The 15541-nt window shown below is 40.7% G+C and overlaps 1 protein-coding gene across 2 annotated transcripts in view; it reads left to right on the forward strand.

The window, feature by feature from the left end:
- The window catches only part of LOC126468286 (cytoplasmic dynein 2 intermediate chain 1), a 185851-nt gene that overhangs the window by 87535 nt on the left and 82775 nt on the right, over window positions 1-15541 (forward strand). For both annotated transcript variants that reach the window (XM_050096537.1, XM_050096538.1), the window contains exons 11-13: window positions 3121-3321; window positions 8888-9095; window positions 9216-9328. In XM_050096537.1, coding sequence (XP_049952494.1) covers window positions 3121-3321; window positions 8888-9095; window positions 9216-9328 — 522 coding nt within the window. The remainder of the gene's footprint in view (window positions 1-3120; window positions 3322-8887; window positions 9096-9215; window positions 9329-15541) is intronic.

A 15541-nucleotide genomic window follows, 5' to 3' on the forward strand; every position in this document is an offset into this window, starting at 1 on the left:
TTTGTTTTGGCTCCTTTACCATACTGAGTGTTTCAGTGTTTACCATGTTTGCAAACATGTACCAATAAACAAGCAAAAAATTAATCATGTAACTTTATTTTTTTGAGGTGATAATTAAAATTTTATGACTACCCCTCATATTGCAGTCTATCCTTCATGTATCTCTTATCTCCACACACATTTTGATAATCATGGCAATTCTCTCTTACCTTCTTTTCCATTTTTCTCTGTTTTCCCTTCCCTCAAAGAGAAACTTTTCATTTGTAATATTATGTGGTGGGTTATTTGAAGTGGTGAGTTAGTAATTGTTAATGTAGTGCCATAGTTTTGAACTTATATTAAGAGAAAAAATGTTGAGTAGTAAGTGCTGCTGAAGTGGTAGTCAGCTACTAGGAAATGCATACATAATGTCAATGGAATACTACAAAAATATGTGTGTGCCTTGTACATTATGCTTAAAAACTGAATATTTAACATTCAGCCCATATTAGTTATTGAGGCAGAGCAATCATTTATTAATATGAGAAACTGAAAAGTAAAACCCTCTCCCTGTTACTTCTAACTTCTCAGGTTCAGACCCGAACTTTTCGAATCTGTATGTACAGAACAGGGAATCAGTGATCATAAGGCCGTTGCAGCATCCCTGAATATGGAAGTTAATAGGAATATAAAAAAAGGGAGGAAGGTTTATCTGTTTAGCAAGAGTAATAGAAGGCAGATTTCAGACTACCTAACAGATCAAAACGAAAATTTCTGTTCCGACACTGACAATGTTGAGTGTTTATGGAATAAGTTCAAGGCAATCGTAAAATGCGTTTTAGACAGGTACGTGCCGAGTAAAACTGTGAGGGACGGTAAAAACCCACCGTGGTACAACAACAAAGTTAGGAAACTACTGCGAAAGCAAAGAGAGCTCCACTCCAAGTTTAAACGCAGCCAAAACCTTTCAGACAAACTGAAGCTAAACGATGTCAAAGTTAGCGTAAGGAGAGCTATGCGTGAAGCGTTCATTGAATTCGAAAGTAAAATTCTATGTACCGACTTGACAGAAAATCCTAGGAAGTTCTGGTCTTACGTTAAATCAGTAAGTGGCTCGAAACAGCATATCCAGACACTACGGGATGATGATGGCATTGAAACAGAGGATGACACGCGTAAAGCTGAAATACTAAACACCTTTTTCCAAAGCTGTTTCACAGAGGAAGACCGCACTGCAGTTCCTTCTCTAAATCCTCGCACAAACGAAAAAATGGCTGACATCGAAATAAGTGTCCAAGGAATAGAAAAGCAACTGGAATCACTCAATAGAGGAAAGTCCGCTGGACCTGACGGGATACCAATTCGATTCTACACAGAGTACGCGAAAGAACTTGCCCCCCTTCTAACAGCCGTGTACCGCAAGTCTCTAGAGGAACGGAGGGTTCCAAATGATTGGAAAAGAGCACAGATAGTCCCAGTCTTCAAGAAGGGTCGTCGAGCAGATGCGCAAAACTATAGACCTATATCTCTTACGTCGATCTCTTGTAGAATTTTAGAACATGTTTTTTGCTCGCGTATCATGTCATTTCTGGAAACCCAGAATCTACTATGTAGGAATCAACATGGATTCCGGAAACAGCGATCGTGTGAGACCCAACTCGCCTTATTTGTTCATGAGACCCAGAAAATATTAGATACAGGCTCCCAGGTAGATGCTATTTTTCTTGACTTCCGGAAGGCGTTCGATACAGTTCCGCACTGTCGCCTGATAAACAAAGTAAGAGCCTACGGAATATCAGACCAGCTGTGTGGATGGATTGAAGAGTTTTTAGCAAACAGAACACAGCATGTTGTTATCAATGGAGAGACGTCTACAGACGTTAAAGTAACCTCTGGCGTGCCACAGGGGAGTGTTATGGGCCCATTGCTTTTCACAATATATATAAATGACTTAGTAGATAGTGTCGGAAGTTCCATGCGGCTTTTCGCGGATGATGCTGTAGTATACAGAGAAGTTGCTGCATTAGAAAATTGTAGCGAAATACAGGAAGATCTGCAGCGGATAGGCACTTGGTGCAGGGAGTGGCAACTGACCCTTAACATAGACAAATGTAATGTATTGCGAATACATAGAAAGAAGGATCCTTTATTGTATGATTATATGATAGCGGAACAAACACTGGTAGCAGTTACTTCTGTAAAATATCTGGGAGTATGCGTACGGAACGATTTGAAGTGGAATGATCATATAAAACTAATTGTTGGTAAGGCGGGTACCAGGTTGAGATTCATTGGGAGAGTGCTTAGAAAATGTAGTCCATCAACAAAGGAGGTGGCTTACAAAACACTCGTTCGACCTATACTTGAGTATTGCTCATCAGTGTGGGATCCGTACCAGGTCGGGTTGACGGAGGAGATAGAGAAGATCCAAAGAAGAGCGGCGCGTTTCGTCACTGGGTTATTTGGTAACCGTGATAGCGTTACGGAGATGTTTAATAAACTCAAGTGGCAGACTCTGCAAGAGAGGCGCTCTGCATCGCGGTGTAGCTTGCTCGCCAGGTTTCGAGAGGGTGCGTTTCTGGATGAGGTATCGAATATATTGCTTCCCCCTACTTATACTTCCCGAGGAGATCACGAATGTAAAATTAGAGAGATTAGAGCGCGCACGGAGGCTTTCAGACAGTCGTTCTTCCCGCGAACCATACGCGACTGGAACAGGAAAGGGAGGTAATGACAGTGGCACGTAAAGTGCCCTCCGCCACACACCGTTGGGTGGCTTGCGGAGTATCAATGTAGATGTAGATGTAGATGTAGATCTGGTAGGTCTTCTTCCCTCCATCCCCTCCCCCACCATCACCACCAAATATGCCATTCATGTCCTGCCCTGCTCTGCTACCTTTTATGTCTTTAGCCAAAGTCCTGAATCACTTGCTTCTTAATCGCTAAATACCTTTCCTTTCTCATTTCCCAGGGAAGGGATATTTGCTCATGAAAGCTATTATTACTGTTATTATTTGGTTGTATGTATGTCTGCTGTTATATTGCAAATAAAAGTTCTTATGGAGAATACTCACTACTGCACTGTTTTTAGAAGTGGAATTTTACTCATACAAAATGTTATTTTCAACTTATCATTTACAGGCTGTTTTAATATTACTGGAAGAATCATTACTGCAGAAAAATGAAAAGTGGAAAAATAAAACAAAGTTACCTTTCAGTGATGGATTTGTGTCACTGAATGTAGACTCAGTGGACTGTTTGAAAAATATACCTGTCACACTTATTCGATTTCCGCCAGGACAGGCCACCATATTATTGACTGCTCACCAAGGGAAAGATCAGGTTAGGTAATGTAGATTTGTTTTCATTGTATGTGTAATTTTATCTATCTGCATTGTTCCTAGTCTATGTCTTATTTGACATATGCAGCTCCACACTAAGCGTAAGACTGCCTTTTGAATGGAGACAGTCTATTTCAGTAAAGAAAGCTGTTAAGTTCTTTTGACAAATACACTCCTGGAAATTGAAATAAGAACACCGTGAATTCATTGCCATGCCATTTCCACCTGGCGCCTCAGTTGGACCAGCGTTCGTGCTGGACGTGCAGACCGCGTGAGACGACGCTTCATCCAGTCCCAAACATGCTCAATGGGGGACAGATCCGGAGATCTTGCTGGCCAGGGTAGTTGACTTACACCTTCTAGAGCACGTTGGGTGGCACGGGATACATGCGGACGTGCATTGTCCTGTTGGAACAGCAAGTTCCCTTGCCGGTCTAGGAATGGTAGAACGATGGGTTCGATGACGGTTTGGATGTACCGTGCACTATTGTGTCCCCTCGACGATCACCAGTGGTGTACGGCCAGTGTAGGAGATCGCTCCCCACACCATGATGCCGGGTGTTGGCCCTGTGTGCCTCGGTCGTATGCAGTCCTGATTGTGGCGCTCACCTGCACGGCGCCAAACACGCATACGACCATCATTGGCACCAAGGCAGAAGCGACTCTCATCGCTGAAGACGACACGTCTCCATTCGTCCCTCCATTCACGCCTGTCGCGACACCACTGGAGGCGGGCTGCACGATGTTGGGGCGTGAGCGGAAGACGGCCTAACGGTGTGCGGGACCGTAGCCCAGCTTCATGGAGACGGTTGCGAATGGTCCTCGCCGATACCCCAGGAGCAACAGTGTCCCTAATTTGCTGGGAAGTGGCGGTGCGGTCCCCTACGGCACTGCGGAGGATCCTACGGTCTTGGCGTGCATCCGTGCGTCGCTGCGGTCCGGTCCCAGGTCGACGGGCACGTGCACCTTCCGCCGACCACTGGCGACAACATCGATGTACTGTGGAGACCTCACGCCCCACGTGTTGAGCAATTCGGCGGTACGTCCACCCGGCCTCCCTCATGTCCACTATACGCCCTCGCTCAAAGTCCGTCAACTGCACATACGGTTCACGGCCACGCTGTCGCGGCATGCTACGAGTGTTAAAGACTGCGATGGAGCTCCGTATGCCACGGCAAACTGGCTGACACTGACGGCGGCGGTGCACAAATGCTGCGCAGCTAGCGCCATTCAACGGCCAACACCGCGGTTCCTGGTGTGTCCGCTGTGCCGTGCGTGTGATCATTGCTTGTACAGCCCTCTCGCACTGTCCGGAGCAAGTATGGTGGGTCTGACACACCGGTGTCAATGTGTTCTTTTTTCCATTTCCAGGAGTGTAGATAATATAGAAATCATTCCTATATTGTTAATAACAATCAGCATTAGCACACTCCATTACTCAACACAATTACTTATTTTTTAGTGAATCACAAGCACGCTATGAACTAAGAGAGTTTGAGGTGCAGAGATTCTCAGCTAGCATATACATTAATTCAGTAGCACAGAGTAAGAAAGCAGCTGTGTGATAATATTTCCCTCCCCCCCTCCCCCCCCCCCCCTCTCTCTCTCTCTCTTTCTTTCTCTCTCTCTCTCTCTCTGTGTGTGTGTGTGTGTGTGTGTGTGTGTGTGTGTGTATATGTGTGTTTTTGTGTGTGTGTGTGTGTGTGTGTGTGTGTGTGTGTTGTAGCACTGTTGTTTGAAATCCATATATTCTGTTTGCTCCCATATGGTAAATTACACTTATCTATTAGTGGTGATAAGTCAAAAGGCTTTATGTTCCATTACTATCCAATCGAGAAGCTTTGTTCAATGTATGTTGATCAGAGGTATACATAAGCCACTGTTCTCTGTTTCTTCGCCGCACATAAAGTGTCAAAGCAGTTCTGCATAAGGTATAATAGTCTCTTTTCTACTTCCATTTCTGCATAAAGTATAATAGTCTCTCTTCTACTCCCCCCTTTAAAAAAATCAACAGTTGATGAGTAAACAGGAAATTTTCAAATGGAAGTAAATCACAAGGAAGACAAGAATATTCTCAAATACCTTTCCTCTCTCTGTGGGTATGGAAAATGAGTTAGAAGAGGAAGAAGATGATAACAAGACAGTAGATGAGCTTTTAAATTTATAAGTGCCAAGCAAAGTGTCCCTTGAGGCTGAAGTTCCATAGTAGGGGTGTACAAGCTTTTGAGATGAAGAAGCTGAAAAATAAGGCTAACAAGAACAGCGTGAGAAGTGGCTGGAAGCATGGTATTACTTACTTTGAGAATGTAATCAAGAACAAAGGTACCCAACTTGAAAGCAGCTTCGGATATAAGTGGACACTTAACAGTTTTTACTGAAAAAAGTGTGAAAGAAGTATGAAAGTCTGGCAATAAAATATGGTTGATCTTAGCAGTTCATTTGTGAGGATTAAAAATATTTATTTTTGGTCAGATAGAACAAATTTTCAGAAAACTCTTTTACGTTACTGTCTTCTTGATATTCAGTGCAACATACCTGCCTCTTGTCCTGCTGTTATTAAGATATTCAGTCTGAAGACTGGTTTGATGCAGCTCTCCATGCTAGTCTATCCTGTGAAAGCCTCTTCATCTCTGAATAACTACTGCAGCCTACATCCATTTGAACCTGCTGACTGTATTGAAAACTTGGTCTTCCTCTACAATTTTTACCCCCCTCCTCTCCCAACACACAAGCTTTCCTCCACCACCAAAGTTACAGTTGTTTTATGCCTGTATTACTATTTTTTAAATACCAAAATGCTGAGGGAAATTTTGTATATTTCTTTCTTGAGAATCTCTTTCCGGCCAAAACCCTAATATTCAACAGTAAATTTCAAAGAGAGGGAAAACTAAATCTATCATTAAAGACATAAGAGAAATAGGGAAAAAAGGTGCAACAAAATTATGATTAGGAGTGATTATTTCATGTTTTCCTTACATAAAAAGTTATTAACAATATCAAAATAACAAAAAATTCAATACTGAGACCACTTAACTGTCAGTATTATTGTACAGTTCAGGAAATCCAGTCAACTCTTTAGGCAGCCAGTCACTGTCAAGGGAAAAGTTAAGATTGCCCATAACAGTTTCAAAATAGTCATTCATCATTAACCCTGGTGACATATAAAAACTTTCACTGTTCTGACTGCCACCAATTCTAGGACAGTAGGCTGACAGAGTTCACAGAGATGCCCCATCTGTTGTGGTTGTAAACATTGCATGAGAAGTACTAGTAATAATATATGTTGTAACATATAATAGTGGTATGTTAATGTATTGTAATTCCATACAAATATTTTGTGCTCTTTAATAAATAAAACTACTACATCAGTTATCTTCCCTCATTTTTATTATTCATCTAACTTTTTGAGAAAAGGACACTTTCACTCTTTTGCAGCAGTACAACCCATCACACATTGTCAAGAAACATGAAAACAGAACAGTGTTGATCTTTCACTAACTTTGGCATGGTAGCCAGTAAACTTAAAATTATGTATTTCCATAAGCAGGGTATCAAATCTAATCACTCCATCACCATGAAGGCTTCCATGATGGCCCTGTCACCTATTTGCTAGAGCTATTCCTCTCCGCATAAGCAAAAGGATGCTCTTTTCATATAGGATACTGCTCTACTGTCTTCTACTCAGCAAAAGATGAATGAAGTGTTTGGTTGCAGGTAGATGGAGTGTGCAGGTTCCTGTTAGTAGCTTCCCAGACTGCCAAATTAAAAACCACTAGACTTCTTTGTGTGAAAAGACTGCATCTACCAGATACCAATAAATATCTCTAAAGAATTGCTTTCAAAAAATTTTTAGGCTATGAAAATAATTTGCAATACACCTGGAATATTTGACAGGGTATACCAGTCATTTTTTCAGTGATGTCAGCTGTGTAGTGACAGAGGTAGGAATTTCATGCATTTGCTACAAAAATAGTTAATTGAGAAAAAAAACTTTTAAAATTTAATTTCTTTTTGTTTTTCGTCAATGTTGTAGTTCACATTTCCTGGTCTTCTGTACTTGTGAGAGTAGATGTTCATCATTCTCCCTGAACAGTAGCAAAAATTAAAACAAACCGCCTCTAGATTTCATTATTAGTAACACTGCGACTTACTGTATCATATGTTGACTATCTTACTGACATACTGTTTGTGCAGTTCAGCTAATTACCTTAGTAAATTAATGTAATTATGGTACTTTTAGCATAACTGATTTAATAGTCAAGCTGTAGCCATTAAACACCACAGAAAATTTTTGTCTAACATAACCAACCATGAATCAGAATTTAAAGTTTGTCATCTTTGACTGTTCAGCTGAAATTAAGCTGATTTAACTAACAGCTGTGCTCCTTAGCATAAAAGGTATTAGTTGGTGCAAGTTAATTTAAATACGCACTTCCACACATTCATCATTCATTGGTTCTTTTAAGGCTGTAGCTCCACAATGGCGCATTTCCAACCTGTGGTTATTTGATGGCTCCTACCCTGCTGCAGCCTCATTATGAGGTTTGTTTTCCCAACTCTGTGTATAGAACTAGAATGACATAACGCCAATTAATCACCTTCATGAAACTTGCCAGTAATATTATCTGACACATTGAATTTTATTTCATATCATAACATAGTCACAAATCCTGATTAAATTGAATGAAATTGGCTCCAGCTTGTGCTTAAACGTTTGGACTTTTGTTTCTGTAAGCTAGCTGTTTCCTACTGTGTATTGCTACAGTTTATAATAAAACTTCTTCAATTTTTATATTTAGTATCATCAAAAAGAGCATCCTATTTGCAAAATATCATATGGCACAGAAAAGTACCTTCATTGTTATAGTTTCATAGACTGTACAATTTAAACCAAGGGTCTCATAGGTTTGAACATGTAACATTGTTAAGATCCTGGTCACTAACATAGAGTATTTGATGTACTGTCACTGTAGAAATTTTTGCAGCAGCTATAACTCTTTGTATACCATAAGGGTGTCCGTTCCATGTTTGCAGTGGAGGAAACCAGTCAGAAATATTGGAGATTTCCTTCCTCATGCTCAGGATTGACAAACTCCAGGCAAATGAATTCCATTTAAAGAAGGAGCCCCATGAAATTCTTATCATTTAGTAGCTTTGGTGAGCAAAATGAAACTAAATTTGTATCAGTTGCAGGTGCACAAGATTACCTGATAGACATGTTCACCATCTTAGATGACAAAGAATGCAGTAAAAGTGCTTAATAATTAAGTGCTCCATGAGAGTCTTTCTAAATTGCCTTCTGGACAACTCATGTGAATTTCTTGCATGTTGATCTCATCTGAATCCTTTTCTTCTGTGATCAGCCAGTCATGTACAGCATCTGGAGATACACATTATTTTCAGGCAAACCTTTCTCATTGGAAATTATTTCGTTGCTAAGCAAATGTAATAGGTGTTAAAGGAAACTGTAGGAAATCAGGCATTTCTATTTCAGGCTGTAGTTAACTTATTATTGTAGTTACTAATTATTCAGATGACATTACTGTATTTCATGAAATTTAATATAGGTCAGCAACTTATGTGTATGGAGTCTCTTGGAACCATCAAAACCATTCATGGTGCTTTCATGCCCTGGCACTGTCTCAGCCACCTGCTTTGACAGTCGTGCACATGTGGTTGTGGCTGGTTTATCTGATGGGACCATCTGTCTTTGGGATCTTAAAGAAGATTCTGCACACCATATAACTGGGATGAGATCACCAACATATAATACAGGTATGTGAATATAATGTAATTACATACAAATGTTGTCTACATTTTAATGAATAAAATTACTGCAACAGTTATCTTTCCTCATTTTTATTAGATATTGAGCCTCTACTTTATATTTTTCAGCTAATTTTTTGAGAAAAGATGGGCACTTTCAGTCTGTTGTGGCAATAGAGCCCATCACACACAAAGTTGAAAATACTGGTACTGTACTTAGCAGTGAAGTTTCTCCAGCACAGGTATGTTCAACACAAAAGAAAGGTAAAAATTCTGTATCTGAGTGTTTTGTACTAATAGGAAGAAACTGTGTTGTAGTTAAATATTACATCAACCTTGAAGTCATTACAGATGTTCTGAAATGCATTTCATACCTTTCATGATGTATAAATGCAGGATGTTATTTTCCTATTATAATGTGATGAAATATTTAAACAATGGAAAGTCCAGGATGGAATAACAACTACATGAAAAGAATAGATTGCTACTCAGAGCATAGAGCAGATGTTGAGTTGTAGACAGGTGCTGATGCTGGGGCCCAACTGTGGACTGGGCCTGCATCTGACTATGTGATATGTGCAGCAATATGGGGCGAGTGGTGGGAGTAAGGAGGGTGATACATGAGGTGGGTGTGGGAGGAATAGCAGGTCAGAGATGGGCCAAGATGTTGCGCTACTTGTAGGAGTATTCTAGGAGGTAATGCGACAGAATGGGCTGCGAGGTGCAGAGTCATGATGCTTGGGGAGGGGTAAGGAATGGAAAAACACTACAGGTGGATTGGTGTGATAGAAGCCACGTATTTAGCTGGAGTCTGAGTAAGAAAGAGATGGATAGGGGGAGGACGGGGACTAGCAGAGGTTGAGGCTGGGGAGCTGTGGAAATGAAGGATATGTTGTAAGGAGAGTTTCTATCTGCATAGTTCAGAAAACAGATTTCACGTGCCTTGTCTCTCCAGTCACATACCACAAAGGACCATAAAGAAGCACTATTCTGATAACTCAGTACCACCCAGGACTGAAGCAACTGAATCACATTCTTTACTAGAGTTTCGAATATCTCTTGCTGTGCCCTGAAATGAAGAATATCCTATCCAATGTCCTCCTCATCCCACCCACAAAGGCATTCTGCACCCATGAGCTTACACAATATCCTTGGCCATCACTACTCCATCCATGCTCCAAACCCTTTGCTTCATGGCTCAAATCCCTGCAACAGATCTAGATGCAAGGCTTGTCCCATACATTCACCCCCTCGCACCTACTCCAGTTCTGTCACAGGTGTCTCCTTTCCTATCAAAGGTTGGGCTACCTATGAGAGCAACCATGTGATTTACAGCAATGTGATTTACAAACTAAGCTCCAAACACTGCTCTATTTTCTACATGGGCATGACAACTAACAAGCTTCTGTCCTCATGAATGGCCACCACCAAACTGTGGCCAAGAGACAGCTGAACCACACAGTTGCTGAAGTTGCTGTTCAGCACAATGTGCCTCACTTCAATGATTGCTTCACAGCCTGTGCCATTTGGATCCTTCCTGCCAACACCAGTTGTCTTCAATTGCCCAGGTGAGAACTGTCCCTGCAATATATCCTGCACTCTTGTAACCTCCTCTGGCACAGAGGTATCAGACCTGTCTGCTGACCTCCTAAGAGCACTACATGCTAGGTGGAAATCATTGAAAGCTCGAGGTTTTACTCTGGATTGATGTGGCAAGAAGCCCGAAAATATTTTATACAACATGACATTGTGAAAGACTGGGTTCTCATACAAAATTTTGTCAACTGATCTGAATAAAAACCATAAGAAGTTTTGGTCTTATGTAAAATCAGTAACCAGTTTGAAATCACCTATTCATCCACTCAATGACCATACTGGCACCTAAACAGAAGATAACATTGAGAAGGCCAAAATACCGAATTTGCTATTCCAAAATTGTTTCATCGCAGAAGATTGTTATGCATTCCCTCTTTTCAATCACCATACAATTGTGAAAATGGCAGATATAGATATAATTGCTCATGGAACAGAAAAGCAACTATAGTCACTTAGTACTGGAAAGGCACCAGGGCTAGATGAGATACCTGTAGGACTGTACAAAGATTATGCAAAAGAACTAGCTCCTTTTCTAGCAGCAGTTTATTGTAAATTGCTGGAGCAATGAAAAGTACCAAGTGATTGGAAAAAAGTGCAGGTCGTTTCCATTTTCAAGAAGGGCCATAGGACAGATGCACACAGTTATAGACCTATATTTGTGATATTAATCTGTTGTAGAATTATGGAGCATGTTTCATGCTCAAGAATTATGACATTTTTTGAGAATGAAAATCTCTATAAAAATCAGTATGGATACCACAAACAGAGATCTTGCAAAACTCAGCTCACTCTGTTTGTCCATGAGACCCATAGCAGTGCTCAGTTTGGTGCTGTGTTGCTTGACTGGGGAAGGCATTTAACACTGTTCTGCACTGGCATTTAATGAAAAAAATACGAGCTTATTGAGTATCGGACCACATTCATGACTGTATTCAAGACTTCCTGGCAGATAAAATTCAACATGTCACTCTTAATGGGAAAAAAGTTGTCAAAAGTAAAGGTGATTTCTGGATTGTGCTATGACAATTACTGTTTATAATGTGTATAAATGATGTAGTAGAAGGTGTTAGGTGCTCTTCAAGACTGTTTGCAGATGATGTGGTTGCCTATAACAAAGTAGCAGTACCACACCTGTGCTTATTGTCAAAAGTACAATCATATGCTGTATCAAGTGAAATTTGTGAAGGGATTGAGGACTTTTTGGTAGGGGGGAACGCATTCATACCACATCTGGGATGGAGATTCATTGTAAGATGCAGAAGTAACTTGGGGTGTGCCCCAGGGAATGTGTTGGGACCCTCGCTATTCATACTGTATATTAATGGCGTTCAAGACAATGTCAATAGTAACCTCAGATTTTTGCAGATGAAGCAGTTATCTATTATTAAGTACTGTATGAAAAAATCTACATAACTATTCAGTGAGATTGTGGTACGATTTCAAAGTGGTGCAAGGATGGGCAACTTGCTTTAAACTGGTAGAGTGGGACATTATGCATTTCACGTTGGTTTGCAGAGTGTAGATGTAGATGTAGTGATGGCAGCAAACAGAATCGATTTGCAGAAAGACCTGCATAGGATTGATGAATGGTGCAGGCTTTTACAGTTGACCCTGAATGTAAATAAATGTAACATACTGCACATGCATACCAAAAGAAATCCACTGCTGTGCAACTACACTGTCAATGACAGACTGCTGGAAACAGTACATACCGTAACTATCCAGGGGCGACCTTAAATGGAATGACCATATAAAGAAAGTAGTAGGAAAAGCAGATGCCAGACAGAAATTCTTAGGAAAAATCTTAAAGAATTGTAACTTGTCCATGAAGGAAGTGGCTTATTAGGCACTTGTTTGGTCAATAATTAAGTATTGTTCATCAATATTGGATCCTTACCAGGTAGGATTGATAGAAGAGATAGAGAAGATCCAGTGAAGAGCAGTGCATTTCATCATAGGATCCTTTAGTCAATGTGAGAGCATTACAGAGATGCTCAACAAATTTCATTGCATGCATTACAAGAGAGGTGTTTTGCATCACACAAAAGTTTACTATTGAAATTTAGATAGAGCACTTTCTGGGAAGAGTTGGACAATATATTACTTCCTCGTACATACATCTTGCATAATGACCAAGAGTAGAAAATTCAAGGAATTCGAGCCAACGCAGAGACTTACAGACAGTCATTCTTCCAACACACCATTCGCAAGTGAAACAGGAAGGGGGGGGGGGGGGGGGGGAGGGGGAGATCAGCTAGTGGTACCAGAAGTACCCTCCATCACACACCATTAGGTGGCTTGCAGAGCATAATGTACATGTAGATGTAGTTTGATGTTGCACAGTAAGGGGATAAAAAAGAAAGCAGCACAGAATCGATAAGCCTGGATGTCAAGAACTTTTCCATCTACATTTTAACTGTTCGCGTAAAATATTCACCCATGCCATTAAAGGCAGGGTGAAATAGATGTACAATAATATACTTGAGTCCATTCCATGAGCAAAACATTTAAAAACCAGCGGATGCAAACTATGGTCCATTATCCTTAATGAGCACTTGTGAAGCTCCTTCAATACAAAAAGCAGTGGCCAGGGCTGTAGCTGTATTCTTCATCATGCTCTTCCATTTTGATGACATAATGGAAAATGTGAATACTCATCTGTTAAAATTAACCACATGGCTCCATGGTATGGACTACAAAATCCACATGCACGTGATCCCAAAGCTGGGTAGGAATAGGCCACAGTTGGTAGGCTCAGGACATTGCTGGTTGCTGCATCAGAGAAACATGGCAGTGTTGAGCTACATACACAATATCCTTATCAAACCATGAACAAGACGGATGTTGCACAGACCAGTTTCTTCATTCAGAAATGTCCCATTGGGGACTGGTGCAAGAGTCTCGATATAAATGAGTGCAGAACCTCCAGATTCACCATTCAGTATTGACGGCCATCTTGATTCAACCTTTCAAGAGATGACAGGCCTTGTGTCATGAAAGGAAACAAGGAAGTTCCACAGAGACCTGCGGCCATCTGGTTTGTATGGACTGGTAAACTTGTCTTGAGTGTTGATCCTTTGGTGTGACTGCAGCAACATTACTGGAAGTGATGGATCTCTTCCATTGAGTGTTCTGATTGTGAATCAATGAGAAAGCAGTCTCTTGTCTGTCAGATTCCTCATAGAGAACCGTGGCAACACATCTGCATTCTGCCAGTGTACAATAATGAGTGGAATACTGCTAATCTGATAAGAAAAGATCTTATCATTGTAACATTTGAGATGTCTGTTCAGACAACTTTGGCTTTGAAAGACTGAAGGGAGAAGAATTTCAAGAAGTTACTCTTAATCCAACTTGTAACAGGATATAAAAATTGCCAGTGATTGAATATAGGCCCCTCTTGAGTCATTCATGTGATCACTATTGTCGTCTACATAATTGACACATTGTGGAATATTGGCCGTAACTGGTTCTAAAAGTTTCTGAAAGATTGCTGGTGCACAAGCAACACTGAAAGGCACTGTGTTATTTTGATAGAGACCCTAAGGAGAATGGCTTTGGAAGCAGCATCCAAAGGAAGTTGAAAAGAAGCTTTTGAAAGATCCCTCTTAAGAAAGACACTGACCTCCTATCAAGTCTGAAAACAGATCGTCATGATGCAGAGGAGGATCTAAGTCCACAATCAACTGAGCACATAACATATTTTTGAAGTCTCCATAAAAGCATAATTCATCGCCTGGTTTGCAAACAACAACTGATGTTGATGCCTATCTGCTGTAGGGTATTGTGCACAATACTTGTAATTCCTCTAACTGATCTGGCTCTTGTTTAGCCTCATCTGCAAGGTGAAAAGTGTCAGGTGGGATTCGAAAGATTTCAATAGTGGAAGAAGGAAGTGAGATTAGGGTTTAACATCGCATTGACGATGAGATCACTAGAGATCGAGCACAATCTCAAAGTGTTCAATGATGAGGAAGGAAACTGTCCTTTAAAATAAACCATCTCTGCATTTGCCAGGAGTGGTTCAGGGAACACATAGAAAACCTAAATCTGTGGATTTGAACCATCTTATTTCCAAATGTTCAATACTGCTGATACTTTTAGTGTTACATGGGCAAAAAATTATAAGCCCTTCCTAGGCTTGGAGAAAACAAGGGAGGGTACTGAAGACACAGAGACTCCATTTCAGCACATGGAATGGTACTCTGAATTGCTTGGACTGAGTGTTTGTTAGAAAACCCAAAGGCTTTATAAGCACTCAAGCCAAAAATATTTTCCACTGAGGATTCTGATACAGCAAAGAAAGTAAGGATTCTGGTTACTTGCTTGTTCCTGAAGTATCTGTCCTAGCATTGGAACTTCATGATGAATGTAAGCCCACAGTTTAGCTGCTATTGATTTTAAGGGTGGAGACTGTAACCGGTGATATGTAAGCTTATTCATAATTGAGACAAAGACCACTGTATCAAAAAGGAATAAATTGGGAATACCATGAATTGCTGACAGTGTAAGACTGCATGGTGCACTCTACTGCTGACAGGCACAGCTGGCTCTAACAGATATCTGCAGTGTAACTCTGGTAAAAACTCTGTTGACAGAAATCATTATAATGTGGGTAACTAAATGTAAGATGTATAGAAAAACAATTAGGACAGCTGGGCAGTCTGCAAAAATTGTGCCAAGGCCTGGCAGAAAAAAATGGTATGGTACTCTTTTTGTATCCTGTCAAGCTAAGTGGAAGCCACTCCGCTGCCAACTGCACTGCTGGACATTTTTTGCAGTTCCATCATCAGCTGGATTAGGCCACACTGCATTTGCCAATTGAGATGACAGTTCTGGTGTTTGACAGTTCATGGAAA

The sequence above is a fragment of the Schistocerca serialis genome, chromosome 1 (genome assembly GCF_023864345.2).
Source record: "Schistocerca serialis cubense isolate TAMUIC-IGC-003099 chromosome 1, iqSchSeri2.2, whole genome shotgun sequence".
NCBI lineage: Eukaryota > Metazoa > Arthropoda > Insecta > Orthoptera > Acrididae > Schistocerca > Schistocerca serialis.